At 33.1% G+C, this 18,121-nt stretch overlaps 1 protein-coding gene across 1 annotated transcript in view; it reads right to left on the bottom strand.

Annotated features, from left to right (window-relative positions):
• The window catches only part of LOC114324732 (phenoloxidase-activating factor 2), a 60,009-nt gene extending 50,999 nt beyond the window's left edge, over positions 1-9,010 (bottom strand). Inside the window, exon 1 of the mRNA XM_028272565.2 lies at positions 8,583-9,010. Coding sequence (XP_028128366.1) covers positions 8,583-8,884 — 302 coding nt within the window. The 5' untranslated portion in view covers positions 8,885-9,010. The remainder of the gene's footprint in view (positions 1-8,582) is intronic.
• Between the last annotated feature and the right edge of the window lie 9,111 nt (positions 9,011-18,121).

The following is an 18,121-nucleotide window of genomic DNA, read 5'->3' on the forward strand; positions in this document are numbered from 1 at the left end:
TAAAACATATTTTAATTAAAACTACTGAACAGAAACAGGAATCATCATTCTCAACATAGAACTAAAAAAATTTTAATATATACACTAATTTACGTCACCACAGGTTTAACAAACATTTTTTTTTCAACATTGAAGTGTTTCTTACAAACAATTCCACACAATAGACGGTATTTACTTAATATAAAAATGGAACATGGAAGGCCAAGGGAGTTCGTCTTTGACCCCAAATTCAGAAATTTTTGTTTTCGTAAAATATAGGAAATTTTTTTTGTTACAAAATATGAGGGTATCTTATACTTATATTAAAGTCAAATAAAAAAATAATTTATTAAATAAAAACATACATTGGGGTCAAAATTTACCCGCCTTGGTCATCCGAAGGTTAAAAGGCTGCACCTACATTGGATCCGTTTTTCTCCGATCCGATCCGATATCGGCCGACGTCGAACTGCTTTTCTGCTGTAGCTTCTCCTATCAATCGCCCGATATCGGATCGGGCTTCCCATTGCAGTGTAGGCACTACGCTTTAATACCTTTAATGATCGGTTCGGATCGGAACGGATCGGAGAAATACGGTTCCAATTTAGGTGCAGCCTAGCCTTAATAAGAAAGTTAGAAGCAAAAGTTCTTAAGGGACAAAGGAACAGACAAAGAGCTTAAGGAGAAAGACAGCATACCTACTTGGTGCACAAGTGCACATACCTCGAAATGATAAGTACAAGTTGTTGCAGCTTGTAATGAAGGGTAAAATCGGGTTAAACACACATACACTTTCAGTACCGGCGCTCGGGTATAAGGCGCCCGCCTGCAATACTAGCTAAGGCGCCCGTCGGTTTAATTAGGTACCTATATTTAGATATTTTATCTTCTGGCAATGGTACAAAATGTAATTAGGATGTAAATATCTTATTTAATTCTTATTATCTAAAACAATTATTTTCCTTATTTAAATTTTTAATTTTAAATTTGGATTTTAAATTTTAAAATCCATAGCATTTTGAAAATGAGTGTTCGCCATACACTACGCATACTGGAGCCGTGAATAAAATTCTATTGCATGCAAAATTTTAAAAAATTTAATTTTTCTATGATTTTGTGTAACACCAGCAGAAAAGATGCTCATTTTGGCGCCCCACAAACAGGGGCGCCCGCCTGCAGTGCATCCCTTGCAGGCCCGTTATCGCCGGCCCTGTACACTTTTACGAAAAGCAGAATATAGGAATTGATTTGTATTGGTTATACAAGTTTACACAATTAAACGTTGGTCGTAGATATGGCGAACTGATCATCTATATATACATAGGTAGTATGCTAAATAAATCGACGAATTTAGTAAGATACAATCGATAAACCCAATTTGAATAAGTAAAGAACAGGCTTATAATTGGTCTACCCAATTAAATATTTTCCAGTTTTGGAAACACATAGTCCGTTCCCCAATAGGAGTGATGATGAAGTAAATGCGTGTAAGTGTGACAGTATTATAACAATTATCTAAAAAATGCTTTCTTAGAACCCTTTCACGATCAAGTGGCACACTAAAAAAATGACCAGCTGAAAGTTGAGGGAATGATAAAAAGAAAATAAATAAATTAAAGGGGATCAACCAACTGATTAAGTTGGGAATGTACCCAGAATAAATACATTGCACGAGAAACAAATGAGATAAGGGGTTAATCACTCTGTAGCTTGTGCTAAATTGCATAAAGCGCGGCAATATGCATAAAAATTTCTGCTTTTTAGAACGAGGCCGACTGACATGAAGTACAATTTATCTGTGGAATAAAAAGTATTAAAGCCATTTAATAAATATTAATATTAACCAGAATTACTGAATGCAAAGGTATTGCTGTATTCATTGCCATGGCAACGGAATTTATTTGAACGTTCAAGCTTGGTTTTAAGTTCAAAATACATATATATCTTTGGCCTCTGAGGTCTTTAACCCAAAAACCTCTTGTTTATATTTTTATATCCAAAATCTATATTTGAGTACTCTGGGTTCTCTCCCTGGATCTTTTCGGCTGATATTCATAACGATTTTGGTGACTACTTTTCAGTAGTTCCTCTTCAAATTCGGAAGTTAGTTATTTATTTATGATCCGTTGTTGCATAAAAAAACTAGGGAATGTATGATCATTCCCAACAGTGCTCCACATGAATGTATAATGCGAATACACATGAGAATAATCGACTATGAAAATCCCCCATCATAACAAGTTCTTACAAGTCTTAATTTTCTAAGCATTGCTTCTTCTTCTTCTTCTAGTGCCGACTCCACTAATGAAGGTTGGCTATAACCACAGCTATAACCATTGCAAATTGGTCCCTATCTTCTGCTTTTCTGAAAAGCGTCTGTGTGTTTCTGTTTGTCTGTTTGTGCGTTGTCAAGATCTGAATGCATGCGATGGTATAGTATAGTCCGTCTAGAAAGTATCCGGAATTTTATATTTTTCCTAATTTTAATAGATTTCCTTTTTGTAACATTTTAAGACAAAAGTAATGCATCAAGTAGGTTGTGCCGATAGTAGGTTATGGAAAAAATCGCATGACAACACCATCTGTCAAATATTGTTGTTTGTAAACAGACCTAAGATTTGTGAAATAATGTAGCAAGTGGAAAAAAGAAAAGTGGTGGAATATTTGTATAGAAAGGGTGTCCGAAACGTTAAAAAATTAGTGCAATTGACTGAACTCGGAAAAAGTGCAGTGTATGAGACAATAAAGAGGAAAAAAGTGGCATAGATATGAGATAGACCAGTTTCGGGTAGACCGCGTAAGATTCGCGAAAACAATTTAAATGCTTTAGTGGTTTTAGGACGACAAAATTCGCGCCTAGGGTTTCGAAAATTAGCGAACAGATTTGGAAATCAACGAAGAATAAAAGTGTGCCCAGAAACTGTCCGCATGTCACTGAAAAAGCAAGGCTACATATCAAGGAATCCAAAAAAATGCCTACAATGACACCTCTGCAAAGGCAACGAATAATAGATTTTTGTCAACGTTTTCGGGAAGATAATTTTAATAATGTCTTTATATCTGATGAAAGTTGTTTCCAGCTTGGTGCAAATCATCTAAAAGTCCTATCAAGAGAAAATGTTACCGTTCAAATTTTCAAATTTCTCACTAATATAATGGTTTGGGGAGCAATATCTCAGCGTGGTGCTACACCTCTCTGTATAGCTAATGGTACTGTTGATAGTGCGAAATATTGTGACATCCTAATTGGTTTTCTTCTTCAAACGGCTCATGTTTTATATCCAGAGGAGTGGCGTTTTCAGCAAGATAATGCAAGATGCCATACTTCTGCTTATACTCAAACTTGGATGCAAGAACACGAACTGGCAACAATTCCGTGACCAGCAGCATCTCCAGATCTTAGCCCCATTGAAAACATATGGGGACTGATGAAGATTGAAATGGAACGAGCAGCGCCACGAGATAAAGAAGGTTTGATTCGGTCAGTTTTACAGGCCTGGAACACCACTACCGAACATTATGGCCTTGATCTAGTTTCGAGTGTACCTCGACGTTTAGTTAAGTGTTTAGATTTAAATGGAGGTTGTATAAATGAGATGAATTATTTGTTGAAATTTTATCTTTCAAGTGATAGAAATAAATACCGTAAAATTATAATTCTGCTTTCTTTTTTCCGGATACTTTCTAGACGGACTGTGTATCCGAAAAGTACATAGTTGTGAGAAACTGGATTTCAGAAAACGGTTAGAAGAGGCATATTATGTCCTGAAATAGATGGAAACTGCTGACTAGGTAAAGAGAGAGAATATATTAAACTGATTTTGTACAGAAAAGAACTAATGTAGAAGCATTAATCTTCTAAGTATATTTCAATATTAGAAAAATCTATCCAGTAGGTATAATAAGACAGCATTCTTGTGTTTCGTAAACCTACGGAAAGCCTTTGATAGAATTCAAGGGCGAATGTTATCAAAATATTGCTAACAGGGAAATTCCGCAAAATTTAATCAGAAGAATTGAAGACATTCAATGCAGAAAAGCCGAGAAAACAACACAATTAACGCTCGAGTAAATAGGGAATTTACAGAACCCATTAAAGCATACATACATTAAAGCATACTTGTAGCGGAAAATGAAGGCGATCTTCAGAGGTTCTTGTTTCCTACAAAGAACCCATAATATGTAAGTGAGAATTTACTGGGAAATTAATGGAACAAACAATAAGTCTTAATTATCTATTCAGTCGAATTATAATAGTCGAATCCATCAATTATTTAAAGACTTAATTACCTAGGGATAGAGATATCAAGCTCGAGCAACACCGAACATGAAGTAAGACACCGAGCTGCAGAAGCTAATAAAGTAGCAGGCTCTCAATAGTCAGTAACATCTCGATATAAATGTGAGAACTAGGTATAAATACAAGGCAACGATACTCCCCATTATGACGTCCATTGCAGAAACAAGGCCTGGCATAGGCAGAACAAAACTAATAATGAAATCAACATAGATGAAAATATAAAGCATGATAATTGGCAAAAACTTTATATGATATAGGAGAAGAAGTGAAGACATTCTTTTCTAAGACAGTGCAAAATAGTTCAAGTTAATACATGGGCACAAAAAAGAAGAATATAATGAAGTAAACATATTGATAAAATGGCGCACAACAGAATAGTATCTAAGAATATCTAGAGACAACCGCCAATAGGTCAAAGAAGTATTATACGACCTAAGAAAGGCTGGTATCACTGTATGTACCGAAGATTGAACAAGAATTTTGCCTGCTAAGAAGAACGAAGAGGAAAAAGATGTATTCATCAACTTAGAGCATGTTGATGTTGATCCTTATATGTACCCACTTAGCACCTAGCAGTGAAAAAAACATAATGTCGAGCTGGTTTTTTTATTGATCAGCGCATCATACTGAGAAAAATAGAGTCATAAGGGCGTGGGCGTAAAATTTCGTGCCAATGCGTTTTAAATGGATTTTATTTATTTTTTAATCCTGACAAAAATAAAAAGTATTTTTGAAAAATTTAAACGCAGAATGAAAGATTGCATTATTACCGAGAGCCAAAATAGTCCTGTCGCCAGGGGGGGTACAACGGCCTCGTTAATTCAGATGGACTTACCCAAGTTCTTTTTATGTATTTTGACCCGTAGAACACGAATTTTTTGGGTAACAGTTGATCCGGATGTCGATAAGATTGTTATAGACCAAGAACTTGAGGAATCAAATAACAGCGATTTTTGGCAAAACAAAACAATATTTTGTATTTTTTTGGTCATTTTAAGCAAAAAATATTTCTACAAGTTTTTTAGTAGGATGCACAGTTTTCGAGATAAACGCGGTTGAACTTTCAAAAAATCGAAAAACTGCAATTTTTAAACCCGAATAACTTTTGATTAAAAAATAAAATAGCAATTCTGCTTAGCGCCTTTGAAAGTTCAAGTCAAATTATGTCGGTTTTGATTATTTGCATTGCTAAAAATTTATTGTGTTATTGTTAAACAAAGCTACAAACAACTAGTGCGTGAGTGATGTTTCTATGATTTATCATTTAAAATCGAACGAGTAGGTAGAATAGGTACTAGTGCAATCAAGACTATTTCTACGTTACATGCGTTAAAACGAATGTAAAAGCACGGGAAACCCTACGTGTTTATAGCTTTGTTAAACAATAAAAAAATAAATTTTTACCAATGCAAATAATCAAAACCGATATAATTTGACTTAAACTTTCAAATACGGTAAGCAGACTTGCTATTTTATTTTTTAATCAAAAGTTATTCGGGTTCAAAAATTGCAATTTTTCGATTTTTTTAAAGTTCAACCGCGTTTATCTCGAAAACTGTGCATCCTACGAAAAAACTTGTAGAAATATTTTTTACTTAAAATGGCCCAAAAAATACAAAATATTGTTTTGTTTTGCCAAAAATCGCTGTTATTTGATTCCTCAAGTTCTTGGTCTATAACAATCTTATCGACATCCGGATCAACTGTTACCCAAAAAATTCGTGTTCTACGGGTCAAAATACATAAAAAAAACTTGAGTAAGTCCATCTGAATTAACGAGGCCGTTGTACCCCCCCTGGCGACAGGACTAAAAGTCGCTGAAAACTTCTATAATGTTTTCTTTAATAAGTTGCAATGGTAAAAAAAAGAGAAAATTTAGTGTGATTTTTAATTTCAAATATCTCATTCAAAAGAAACTTTTTGGTTATTCTAAGGGACTTTCGGCCCTCGATAATAAATAATGTAATCTTTCATTTTGCGTTTAAATTTTTCTAAAATACTTATTAGTTTTCTCAGGGCCTTAGAATAAACAAAAAGTTTCTTTTGAATGAGATATTTGAAATTAAAAATCACACTAAATTTTCTCTTTTTTCTTTTTTTCACCCGTATATCGTATTCAAATAAAAATTATAGAAGTTTTCAGCGACTTTCGACTTTCGGTAATAATGTGATCTTTCATTCTAAGTTTAAATTTTTCAAAAATACTTATTAGTTTTCTCAGGATTCGAAAAAAAATTAATGCATTTAAATATCATTGGACCAAGATTTTGCGCCAACCACCTCTTAACGAATACGACATTAGATTTTGCCATATTTATATTATATACGTTTTATAGCAACTTCAAGTTGTTGTGTGATAAACTTAAACAGCAAATTGCAACTACATAGAAACCTTTTATTTACCCGTTATACGAGTACATATTGTCTATGGGTAAGCCTGGACCCTCTAGTAAAATTTAAATTTGTATATCTTTATTGTATTGCAAAATTTGATACGTGATGTTTCGTGAGATCCTCAAGATAAGATTTGTATCCAATTTAACCTATTTGCATTTTAAAGTATCATTGCAAATATTATTTGTTTTTTTTTGTTTATTTTTCTGAGAAGGCTGTTTTTATTGGATTTTATGGCTTTTATTATGGCTCTATTATTCGGAAGCGTTTGTCGTGTGTCTTTAATGTTCTACTGGTCTTGATCGCTTAAAGTTTAGAGTTAACAGGTTGGTTTACAATATTTTGTGAAAATTGTGAAAGACAGAATAATAAGCACTTGCTGAAAAAATGAGCTCCAGGAGGGGCCTTACGGATGAGGAACTACGAAAAATTAATGAAAAAGAAAACGAAGATCAATCAGCCTATTTAGTACCTGAAGACGAAGATCACGTATCTGCGGTTGATGATTATGAAGACGAAACGAAAATCTAGAACATCAAATAGAAGATCTTGAACAAGAAGATGTGCAATATACTTCCCGCGATGGGATAGGTTGTAAAAAACATCCACCACCACAGTCACGTGTAAGTTACATAGTTGTAATATTTTAGGTTTGTTTAGGTAGATGCAATTTTTAGCTTTTGTAATATAATATATTATGCATATCAATCATCATTATAATATGAACAAACTACAAAAAAGAAGGATTTTATAAAAGGCTTGGTGTATGATCTAACAGAAAAATGCCGAACTACTCGATGGTAACCAACGTTCCCCAAACAAATCAAAACAAAAGACTAAGTTTTCACTCTAATGGCACATAACATATCCCACCAGAATGAAAACAATGGGAACCTTCTCTGGTTCATTCTGGTGGGATATGTTATGTGCCATTAGAGTGAAAACTTAGTCTTTTGCTAGCAGTTGCCGCTAGGGCATCTATGCCATTTCGTTCGTTGCAATTCGGGACTGCACGCTGGGGTTTGTTTTGGTTGGATCGGGGAGAGCAGCATATGTGCCTCCTGATGAGAGACTAATAAGTTTCGAAACCGGTAGAGGTGCTTGCAGCACTCTCTGATTGGACTGGAATATGGTTCGGCTGTATTTTCGTTTTGCAACGAAATTGAAAATGGTTATTCATTTTTAAATCAAAACAAATTTACATGAAGAAGCTGGAATAAGTGTAAATAGGTACATGTGAAGGGTCAAAACGTGGACGATGTGAAGACTGTGGATGATAAAAAGACAGAGAATCTTGAACAAGATGACAAACATGTAAGGGGAAGGGGTTTTTTGTCCTGATTACTCAAAAATATTGTATGCAAAAGCTACATTGAATAAATATAAGGTTTTATTATTATTTTCGTTGCAAAAAATTGTTTTTAACTTTGGTACAGCGACCACGTGAAACAACAAATAAAAAAATAAAATCAGAATTTAATTCATAATACATAAATATGAGCTTAATGCACTGGGTCCGCCTGTACCCATAGACAAAGTGTATAATATTTAATTCGGGATAGTAGGAAAGTTATAGTTCTGCAAGCAAACTAAGAGAGTCATTAATATTCAGCTCAGAGGGGTAGTAAATGGTAATCTGTACTTAAATAAACAAGGGATCATTCCATAAAACAGGTAGATCCCTTGTTGATAGAATTTCACACTTTAAAGAATAACACCCCTCTCTGAATATTAATGACTCCCTTAGCTTGCTTGCAGAACTTTAAATAAAAACAGTTCTTGCAAATGATTGTGCCACGCTCTTCTGAACAAAATTATTGTAAGATTTTTATCAGAACCTATGAAATACAATTGATGTTAATTGGTTTAAACAGAATTATTATGAAATTAATATGTATATATAGTTTACCTGATATCGATCTGTCCAAACCCATAAGTAACATCTTCTTCTACTATAGTATTAGTCTTCGGATCACATTTAGAATAGACTACACATCTTTTTAACCCCCTAGTAGACCCCTCACCGCATTGCTCGATGGCAGTATAACTTCCGTTAGTCGATTCTGTAACCTCTTCCAAGTCTGTAGGAAAGTTATTGTTGCTCATAGGAAATATCTCATCTATTTTCTTCCTAGTGTCTTCATCAATAATTTCTTCATTTTGACCGAACACACCGATAATTAGTGATATACACAATATTGAAAGTCGCATCTTGGACGCTGTTGTAGTATTTGTTGTTTGTATATGTACAAGGTCAATATAAAGTTGAATTAAGTACACTAATCATATGGGAAATAAATTGTCTTGTTGTAGAATAGTTTACAAACTACTTTGAATTTAAAAGTACGGATTGTCTGCTGAAGTCTCTGCATCCCCCCCATTTAGGCCAGCATATGAACTTCAACCGTTTATATAATCTTTGTTTTACGGAACACTTCGTAATGTAATCGCAATTTTACTAAGGAGTATATCTACCTAATTAAATCGACCATACATTTATTAACCTAGAAAATATAATCACTGTTTATTAGGATTTATACCAGAATATAAAAATTAAAACTATAATTATTAAAGTTGCTCTACATTTCTTGTAGGCATCTATCAGCGAATATTACATTTGTCTACTAAATTTGTGAACAATTCTCCATTCTCTTTTTTATTTTGTCTCTTCAAAGTACATGGTTCTATTTTTTCGTAATCCTAATGCTAATGATGATACTAATAGCAGATTCATTATACATTCATTACAGGTTCATCTAGTTCCAAATTTATTTGTTGTACGATTATCATATTTATAGGTCTCTATTTAAAGTACAATAAATCCAAATATAATACATACATTTTCTTGTCCAGATATTGGTGAAAAAGTACAGATTGACCAATTTCATTTTGTGCCTGACTTTCAGGTGCACAGTCTCGCTCTCACGGTGCAAAAGTAATAAGAGCAGCTATATGTGTTCGATGCTCTCATATTCTGCTTTTGTTGCTCTTAGGTGGTCTCGCTCATTGTTTCATTTTAGACAAAATTTGATTAAAAAACTATAGTTATAAATGATAAAGTAACTATTAATTACAAAACTTTTGTCCAGATGGGGATGAAAAAGTACCGTTTTGCAAGTACTTTTTGTGTGTCATCTGATTCTTTTTCTTAACCTTACATAAACTGTTAAATTTCATCAAATATATGTAGTTATAAATAGTACAATTTGTATGCTCCATCCATACCTTGCCGTGTTATCTTCTTGGTAAACATGACTAAAACGAATATGGCTATATTCTACGTAGACAACATTCAAGAAATTTCTAAAGATATTCATGGTTACTCTATGCGACCCAGTTGATATAGTATTTTTACTACAAAAACGTTATTACGTAGGTCAACATTTTTGACGTAAGAGAACTGTCAAAACATTAGAATGTGACTTTTCATTATTGCCGTGTTTATAATAAACATAGCAATAATGAAAAGTCACATTCTAATGTTTTGACAGTTCTCTTACGTCAAAAATTTTGACCTACGTAATAACGTTTTTGTAGTAAAAATACTATAAAACAACTGTACAGCCTTTAATTTAACAACAAAAGATGACTATTACAAGGCTGATCTATGTCAACAACACGATTTAAAATATTTCTAGGAATGAATGGAAAAGAATGGTCATAGAAATGGATATAGTTATCAGGAACTCACAGAATAATACTTCAAAGCAACTTCAATAAGACAGAGTCAGAGTACATGGTAATGGAATGGGATGACGCCCCGGATCTCGAAATCTTAGATGCCCAAAGAATTAAGAACACCAAAACTTTCAAGTACTTACGCTCCACACTATTTATAGAGACGGTACTACAACTGAAGATAGATATAAAGAACAGCCTCAAACCAGAGACTGCATAAGATAACTAAATGAAGTATTATGGGACACACATATAACAAAGACCACGAAAAAACAATCTTTAACAGCCTAGTCAGAAGTATTATGACGTATGGAGCAGAAAACTGGATAGTCAACAAAAGAGACCAGAACAACATATTAGCTACCGAAATATGGTTTTGAAGAAGATGCAGTAGGGTCACGACGACAGACCGAATCCGAAATGAAAAGATAAGAAGAAGAATGTCAGTAGAACGAGACATTATTAACTACATCGAAGAAAAGCGTCTTATATGATATGGTCATGTCAGAAGGGACCACCCAATCAATAGATGAATAATAAGAGTTACTGATTGGAGTCCGAAAGGAGGACGCAAACGAGGAAAACCCAGAAGATCGTTACGGGACGAAGTAGATCAAACTATGGAAAGGAGAAATCTAGAAGAGGGCTGCTGGAACAACAAGGATAAATGAAGAAACAGGTTGAGGGAGGGCAGGCAGCGGCAGAAACTCAGCTCGAGTTGAAAGAGTTAACAGTTATACCGCACATGTCAGTGAATGATATTAAAAAAATATAGTTATGGAAAATCTAACTAAGAAAGCTGACACGGCATATACGGGAAAGGGACATAACAAGTTTTTTCATTTTCTATTCATTTATGTTTCTTTATTATTTCGTAGGGAATAAAATACATGGACAATATTTTGTCGTGGCTAACATTCGCAACCGGACTACAATTAACAAAAAGGTTTATAATTATCTGGAAATACCAGGTTTAGTCGACAGACTTATTTGCATCTCTCTTTAATTGAGTCCATCTTGTGTGTGACATCACGTAAGATTTGATATTGAAATTATTTTTTCACTTGTTTATACATTTTGGTAATCATAAAAGCGAAACCGATTAAAAGGTCAACAAGATGTCTTCTGTTATCACAACTACTGAATTCTTAAAATATGTAATAACTGTGGGAAGGTTGGATGGAGATTTAAGTTTTAACATTTTTATATGTGGCAGTGGCATTACGGTCTCGGGGTATCTGCTCGTTTTTTCTTTATCTCATATCTTTAATCTTTTGTATGAATTATTGGACTATTATCTTTGACTTGTTTTTACTTAGGATTTTAATTTTATATTTTAAGACGTGTCTATTAATAATATTATGAAGCCTTCTTCTTCTTCTTAAGGTGCCGTGCATTTCTGCGTAGGGGTCCACCGTACACTGTCTTGTCAGGTGAGATGTTAGATTCAGGATTACATTATTTTGTTTTTAGTAGCATTGAGAATGATTTGATAATTGTGGATTCATGTCCATTGGCGAATATTACGCAGCCATGACACCTTCTTACGCTATAGATCTCTTTTACCCTTCATCTTTCCTTCGAATACCAGTTGATGAAAAGTGTAGATATCGTTCTCCTCGTAATATATATTCCCTCAGTCAATATACAGTCTTCTTACTTTTTTTACAGGGTGTTTCATTGGGAAAGTAACATACGTTAACTGCAGAAAGAGGGCACGTAGGCGGTCTCAAAAACACCATACTTAATGGGTCTTACTCCATTAATAACAGAGATACTGGGTGTTTTATCTATTTTGCCATTTTCTTATTTGGTTCATAACTTTTAACCACACTGTATATTTATTTTATATTTGGCACGCAAATATTATTTAAGTTGTACAATAAATTAATTTATTTAAAATTGTAAAATTCAGGTCCAGACCAAAAATAATACTTATTTAGAAAATGTTCCGACCCAAAAAACACCCTTTAGGGAGCAGGGGGCTAGTTGTAACAATTTTCATAAAATCAAATATATCTTAACAGCGATTTTCCCAATTATCTCTAATTAAACTCTAAACACTAGTTTAACTCTTTATGAATAAAATTGATCTGAAAAAAAGTTAAAAAGACTGGTATTTATTAATCAACTAGCATTTTACCAAAAAAAGTGCATTGTTACAACTTACCCCGCGCTTGGGGCTAGTTGTAACATCTATTTGGGTAGGTTGTAACAGTAAGAAAATTCGAATTTTTTGGTATATTTCGAAGAGAATACCAACGTTAGTCCTGTTGAAAGATGTTGCTCGACTTAATAACGTGGCTTCCGGTGTTCTTAAAGGTAAATGTAGATTTCTACGCATAAAATTTTGGACTCAATCTGGACCAACTGTACAATTTTGATACCAAGAAGAAGTAAGTTGCTTAGCACTGAGTTTCACGGCACATTGGTAACCCAGTTTTCTCATCTCCATGGGAATTAGTCCAAAATATATTTCGGCGCACTTTAGAATATACGAAGCCATTTTACTTTCTTCTTCGGCTGTAAAAACTATCCCTGGTTTAGTATAGCGCACTTGCATCTAATTGTTTTTATATATATATATATATATATATATATATATATATATATATATATATATATATATATATATATATATATATATATATATATATATATATATCGGTACAGAGATTGACACAGTCCCAAATTTTTACTTGCTTGTCTTATGCTACATTGATTATCTAAAACTTCCGCTGAAGCTAACTAGTAGACCTTACTTCCTGGCTTTGAGTTGCCCTTTCTGATTTTCTTTAATATTGTCTCATTCTTGAGGAAAAACTAAATAATACGTTTTTATATTGAAGATAATAAATTTAGTAAGATACAGCGCAAGTTGTAGCATGTTACAAAAAGCCCCAACGTTTTGTTACAACAAACCCATAGCACACTTTTGTATATTTATCAAAATAACTGTAAAAATAACTTCCTAATCGTAAAATCGTTAAGCAACATCCAAGTACAGTGGAATTCCGATAAGTCGGCCCCCGATAACCCGGAAGTCCGGCTAACCCGGACCGATTTTCATCAGACAAAAATTTAACAAATAAACAATTTAACAATTTTATCAAATAAAAATGTATGTAGGCCAAATAATATTTCAGAGATAATGTGTATTTGTGTAATTTGAACACATAAGTACAATAGTAAAAATGATTCATGCACACGGCGGCAGCCAGAGCGACCGTCTCAGCTTATCGGAAAGAACAGACACCTGTATGTATTCCTTTTTCTTTATTTATGTCAAACTGTCTTAGCATTGTTTAAAAAAGACGTGACTATTTAAAAATTCTTGTATTGTGTGTAGTACAGCCTAACAAAACGTAAAAATGTTGCAGTGACAATGGAAAAGAAACTAGAAACATTAGGTAGGATTGATAAAGACGAATCTTTAAAATAAATTTATTGCAGCATCATAATATGATATTATGCTACCATAGGTCTGGATCCCGCGTATGAAAAAAAAGTTGATTAATAGCAAGCTAAAAATTTATTAATAGCTTAAGGGTGTCTAGTCGGATAAACTTTGATATATGAGAACACTGGAACAGGGGCAGTTTTAATTGTGGAACAGGTCAAAAATTTGGAACGGTCAGAACACGAAAATGGCACATTTGTTTTGTCCGACAGAACAGACATAAACTCTCCGAACAGAGATTAAACTCTCATGCAAAAATCAGACTGCTATTTATCACCTGTCATAATTCCTGTCATTTGACATATTCTACATGTTCCACTCATTAAAACGCCAATTTGGTGATAAATAGCAGTCTGATTTTTGCATGAGAGTTTAATCTCTGTTCGGAGAGTTTAAGTCTGTTCTGTCGGAAAAAATACATGTGCCGTTTTCGTGGTCTGACCGTTCCAAATTTTTAACCTGTTCCACAGTTAAAACTTCCCCTGTTCCAGTGTTCCCATATATTAATGTTTGTCCCACTAGACACCCTTAAGCTAATAACAAATTTTCAGCTTGCTATTTATCAATTTTTTTTTGTACGCAGGATCCAGACCTACCATATTATGGTGTCGGTACATCTCTACAGTATGACTGAGTTTTTTACCAAGAAATGAACAAAACTCTACACTCTATACAACTATACGTAATTTAGATGTGTACTGTGCATATGTGTTTCATGTTTTTGTAATTGTAATGGAGGTTATTTATTAATTTTTACTATATTCTCCGGCTAACCCGGATTTTCGATAACCCGGATCGGCCACGGTCCCGATTAATCCGAGTTATCGAGGTTCCACTGTATAACTAAATTTAAAAAAAATAATAAGCACCGAAAGATTCATTTCCGTTTAAAACAATAGCGATAACCAAAATTTTATGAGTGTCAAATTTTATATTACCTCATCATTATGAAGCACGTGCACAAAATTATTATTTGCAACTATCGAAAGATAATTGGCTAGACGGTTTCATTTGCAAGGTGATAAGATAATAAGATTGAGTCAGCTAAGTTAGTTAAAAACCGTCAAATAACATGAAAAAGCCGTGTTATTATTTACCCCTGTTACAACAAGCCCCTTGTTCCCCTACATTAATTTTTTTTAAATGGATTTTGCATTTAAAAAGGGGATGAAAAACGACTTTAGTGGTATACTTTGAATTTTCGGCAAAATGATTTTTCTGGTAAAATTTTGAATTTGAACTCTGAAATTATGTGAATTGCGAGAGCTTGAAGTAAAAAATTAAAATGTGACCTAACTTTAATTAATACCATTATTTAATCTAAATTAGTAAAATGTTAACAACGTTTCAGTGTTTTTTATTATGGCGGCAAATATTTCATAACAAATATTCATCCTTAATTAATGAAAAAATACATAACTTTAATCAACCAACTATCTTAAAAATTAAAAAAAAAAACAGAAAGTATTTCCAAAAAATGACTTATTAAAACTATAGTAATTGTTCAAAATGGCCACCACCTTGTGGAATACAAAGTCTTGCCCTTTTTGTTATTTGTCTGACTGACTTCCTAATCTTATTCTTCATTTCTTAGAAGGAGTCTAGAATCCGGTCAAGAAGTTCATCCCTACTATTTATTTTCTCTTTATAAACTTTGGATTTTAGATATCCAAACGTTATTTTTCAGCAATTTTTTTCTGTTTTTTTAATTTTTAAGATTGTTTGTTGATTACAGTTATGTATTTTTGGTGGACTTTTTATTATTTATTCATTAGTTAAAGGTGAATATGTGTTATGAATTATTTATCGCCCTAACAAAAAAATACTAAATTGTTAACATTTTACCAATTAAGATTAAATATTGGTATTAATTAAAATTAAGTCACCTTTTTATTTTTTTTACTTCGAGCTCTCGCAATTCACATAATTTCAGAATTCAAATTGCAAATTTTAACCGAAAATCATTTTGCTGAAAATTCAAAGTATACTAAATTTAGAAACCGCTAAATTTAGTTTTTCATCTTCTTTTCAAATCCAAATCCATTTTAAAAAAATTTAATGCACAGGGTGTTTTTGGGTCGGAACATTTTTCCAATATTTTTTAATCCGGCCCTGGATCTTTTATAACTAAATTAATTAAATGATTGAATACCTTAAAAAATATCAGGTGTTAAATATAAAACAAATATACAGTGTGGTTAACAAGTTGTATGTGGTATTTCAATTTTATTTCTACATTCGAGCTTTCGCAATTCACATAATTTCAGAATTCAAATTCAAAATTTGATCAGAAAAATCATTTTGCCGAAAATTTAAAGTATACCACTAAATTTAGTTTTTCATTCTCTTTTCAAATGCAAAATCTATTTTAAAAAAATTTAATGTACAGGGTGTTGTTTTTGGGTCGGAATATTTTTCCAATATTTTTTAGTCCGGGCCTGGACTTTTTACAATTTTTAATAAATTAATTGATTGTACACCTTAAATAATATTTGCGTGCCAAATATAAAATAAATACACAATGTGGTCAAAAAGTTATGAACCAAATAAGAAAATGGTAAAATAGATAAAACACCCAGTATCTTTGTTACTAATGAAGTAAGACCCATTAAGTATGGTATTTTTGAGACCGCCTATGTGTCCTCTTTATACAGTTAACGTATGTTACTTTCCCAATGAAACACCTTGTATAATCAATATACCCTGGAGGCCAGATCTTCTCAATACTTTCTCATTGCTGACTCTGTCCGTCCATGATATTCTAAGAATTCGGCGCAGGCACCACATATCAAAGACCTCAAGTTTGTTAATGAAGCTGGTTTTTAACTTCCATGCTTCCATTACAAGAGAACATGCTAAACGTAACACTTTTGCAGCTTGTATCTCAGGTTGTAATCCAACTTGTGATCAGTCAGAAATGTGTTCTACTCTGCTCTTTATTTCAGTCTCAGGGTCCCAACCGTCGTTCAGCAAACAACACAAGTATTTAAACTGCCTAACTTGTTTGATTTATTCTCCAACGACATATTATATATCTTTGCGTTTGGGTAATTATTTCCACCTATAATCATTGTTTTTGTGTTCTTGATATTTATTTTCAAACCCAGAGTTTCACTTGCACGAGTTATATCATTTAAAGGGTTATATCATCGATGTTGTCTGTCACTATTTCTGTGTCATCACCATACCTGATGTTTTTAATAAATATGCCATTTACTTTAATACCTGTATTTGGGTAAGCCACTGCTTCTGCGAAGGCTTTTTCTACATAAAAGTTAAAAAACATTGGAGAAAGTATACAACCTTGCCTTAGTCCTTTTCAATTGAAAAATCTTCTGTTTCGTTGAAATTTTGAAGACGTACTGTAACTGTTGCTGTCTGGTTCCAATACAGTTTGACGATAATTTTTATATCCTTGGCATCCAAGCCCAACTCTTGTAAAAGTTCTCTCTTTTTTATTAGTTACCTATTTTATCATTAGTTCGTGTTTTACGTTATTATTGTTTATTATCGAATGCTTTCTCATAATCGATGAAATAGATGAAAACATTCTTTCTTTAATCTAGAATTTTCTGTATTAATGTTTGAATAATAAAGATTGCCTCTCTCGTGCCAGGTCAATTTCGCCTGTGCGAGATATGAATGACGTAACTGCAAATTTTGTCAATTCCTGGTTATTGCGTAATTAACTTCTAACATACTGTGTACAGATGTTACAAAATCGACAGAACTGTAACTATGTACTGAGCCATTACAGGCTAGTTGCATCGTTATTGAAATGCGCACCTTGTTTCAGATGAATAATGACGCAACTGTAAATAGGGTTGAAAATGGGAGACTAAATTAAGAAATGAAATTCCGACCAATAGGAATGAAAATAAAAGACATTGCTGCAAGAATAAACGGCATACTAAATATTTAAAAATAGTTTTTTTGTACAGAACAATTTTAAGATCAATAATGACGTAACTGTAGATATGGTTGAAAATGGGGGGATTCAATTAAGATAATGAAATTCGAACCAATAAGGATAAAAATAAAAGCCATTATTGTAAGAATAAACGCCATACCGATGCTCCTGGACGATTACTCCTCATTTAATCCCTATTTTAAATATTTAAAAATCGTTTTTTTGCCCTCCTGAGAAAGTTGGCTATTTGCAGTTACGTCATTCTTATTCCGGACCGGCGCGGCGATTTGTGAAACCAAACTGACTCCAGCCACTGATCTTTTCACATTCCTTAAATAATCTAGTGTGTGGTATTCTCAAAAAAGGTTTAAAAAGTGGTTCATTTCATTAGGCTCACCAT

Source organism: Diabrotica virgifera, chromosome 1 (assembly GCF_917563875.1).
Source record: "Diabrotica virgifera virgifera chromosome 1, PGI_DIABVI_V3a".
NCBI lineage: Eukaryota > Metazoa > Arthropoda > Insecta > Coleoptera > Chrysomelidae > Diabrotica > Diabrotica virgifera.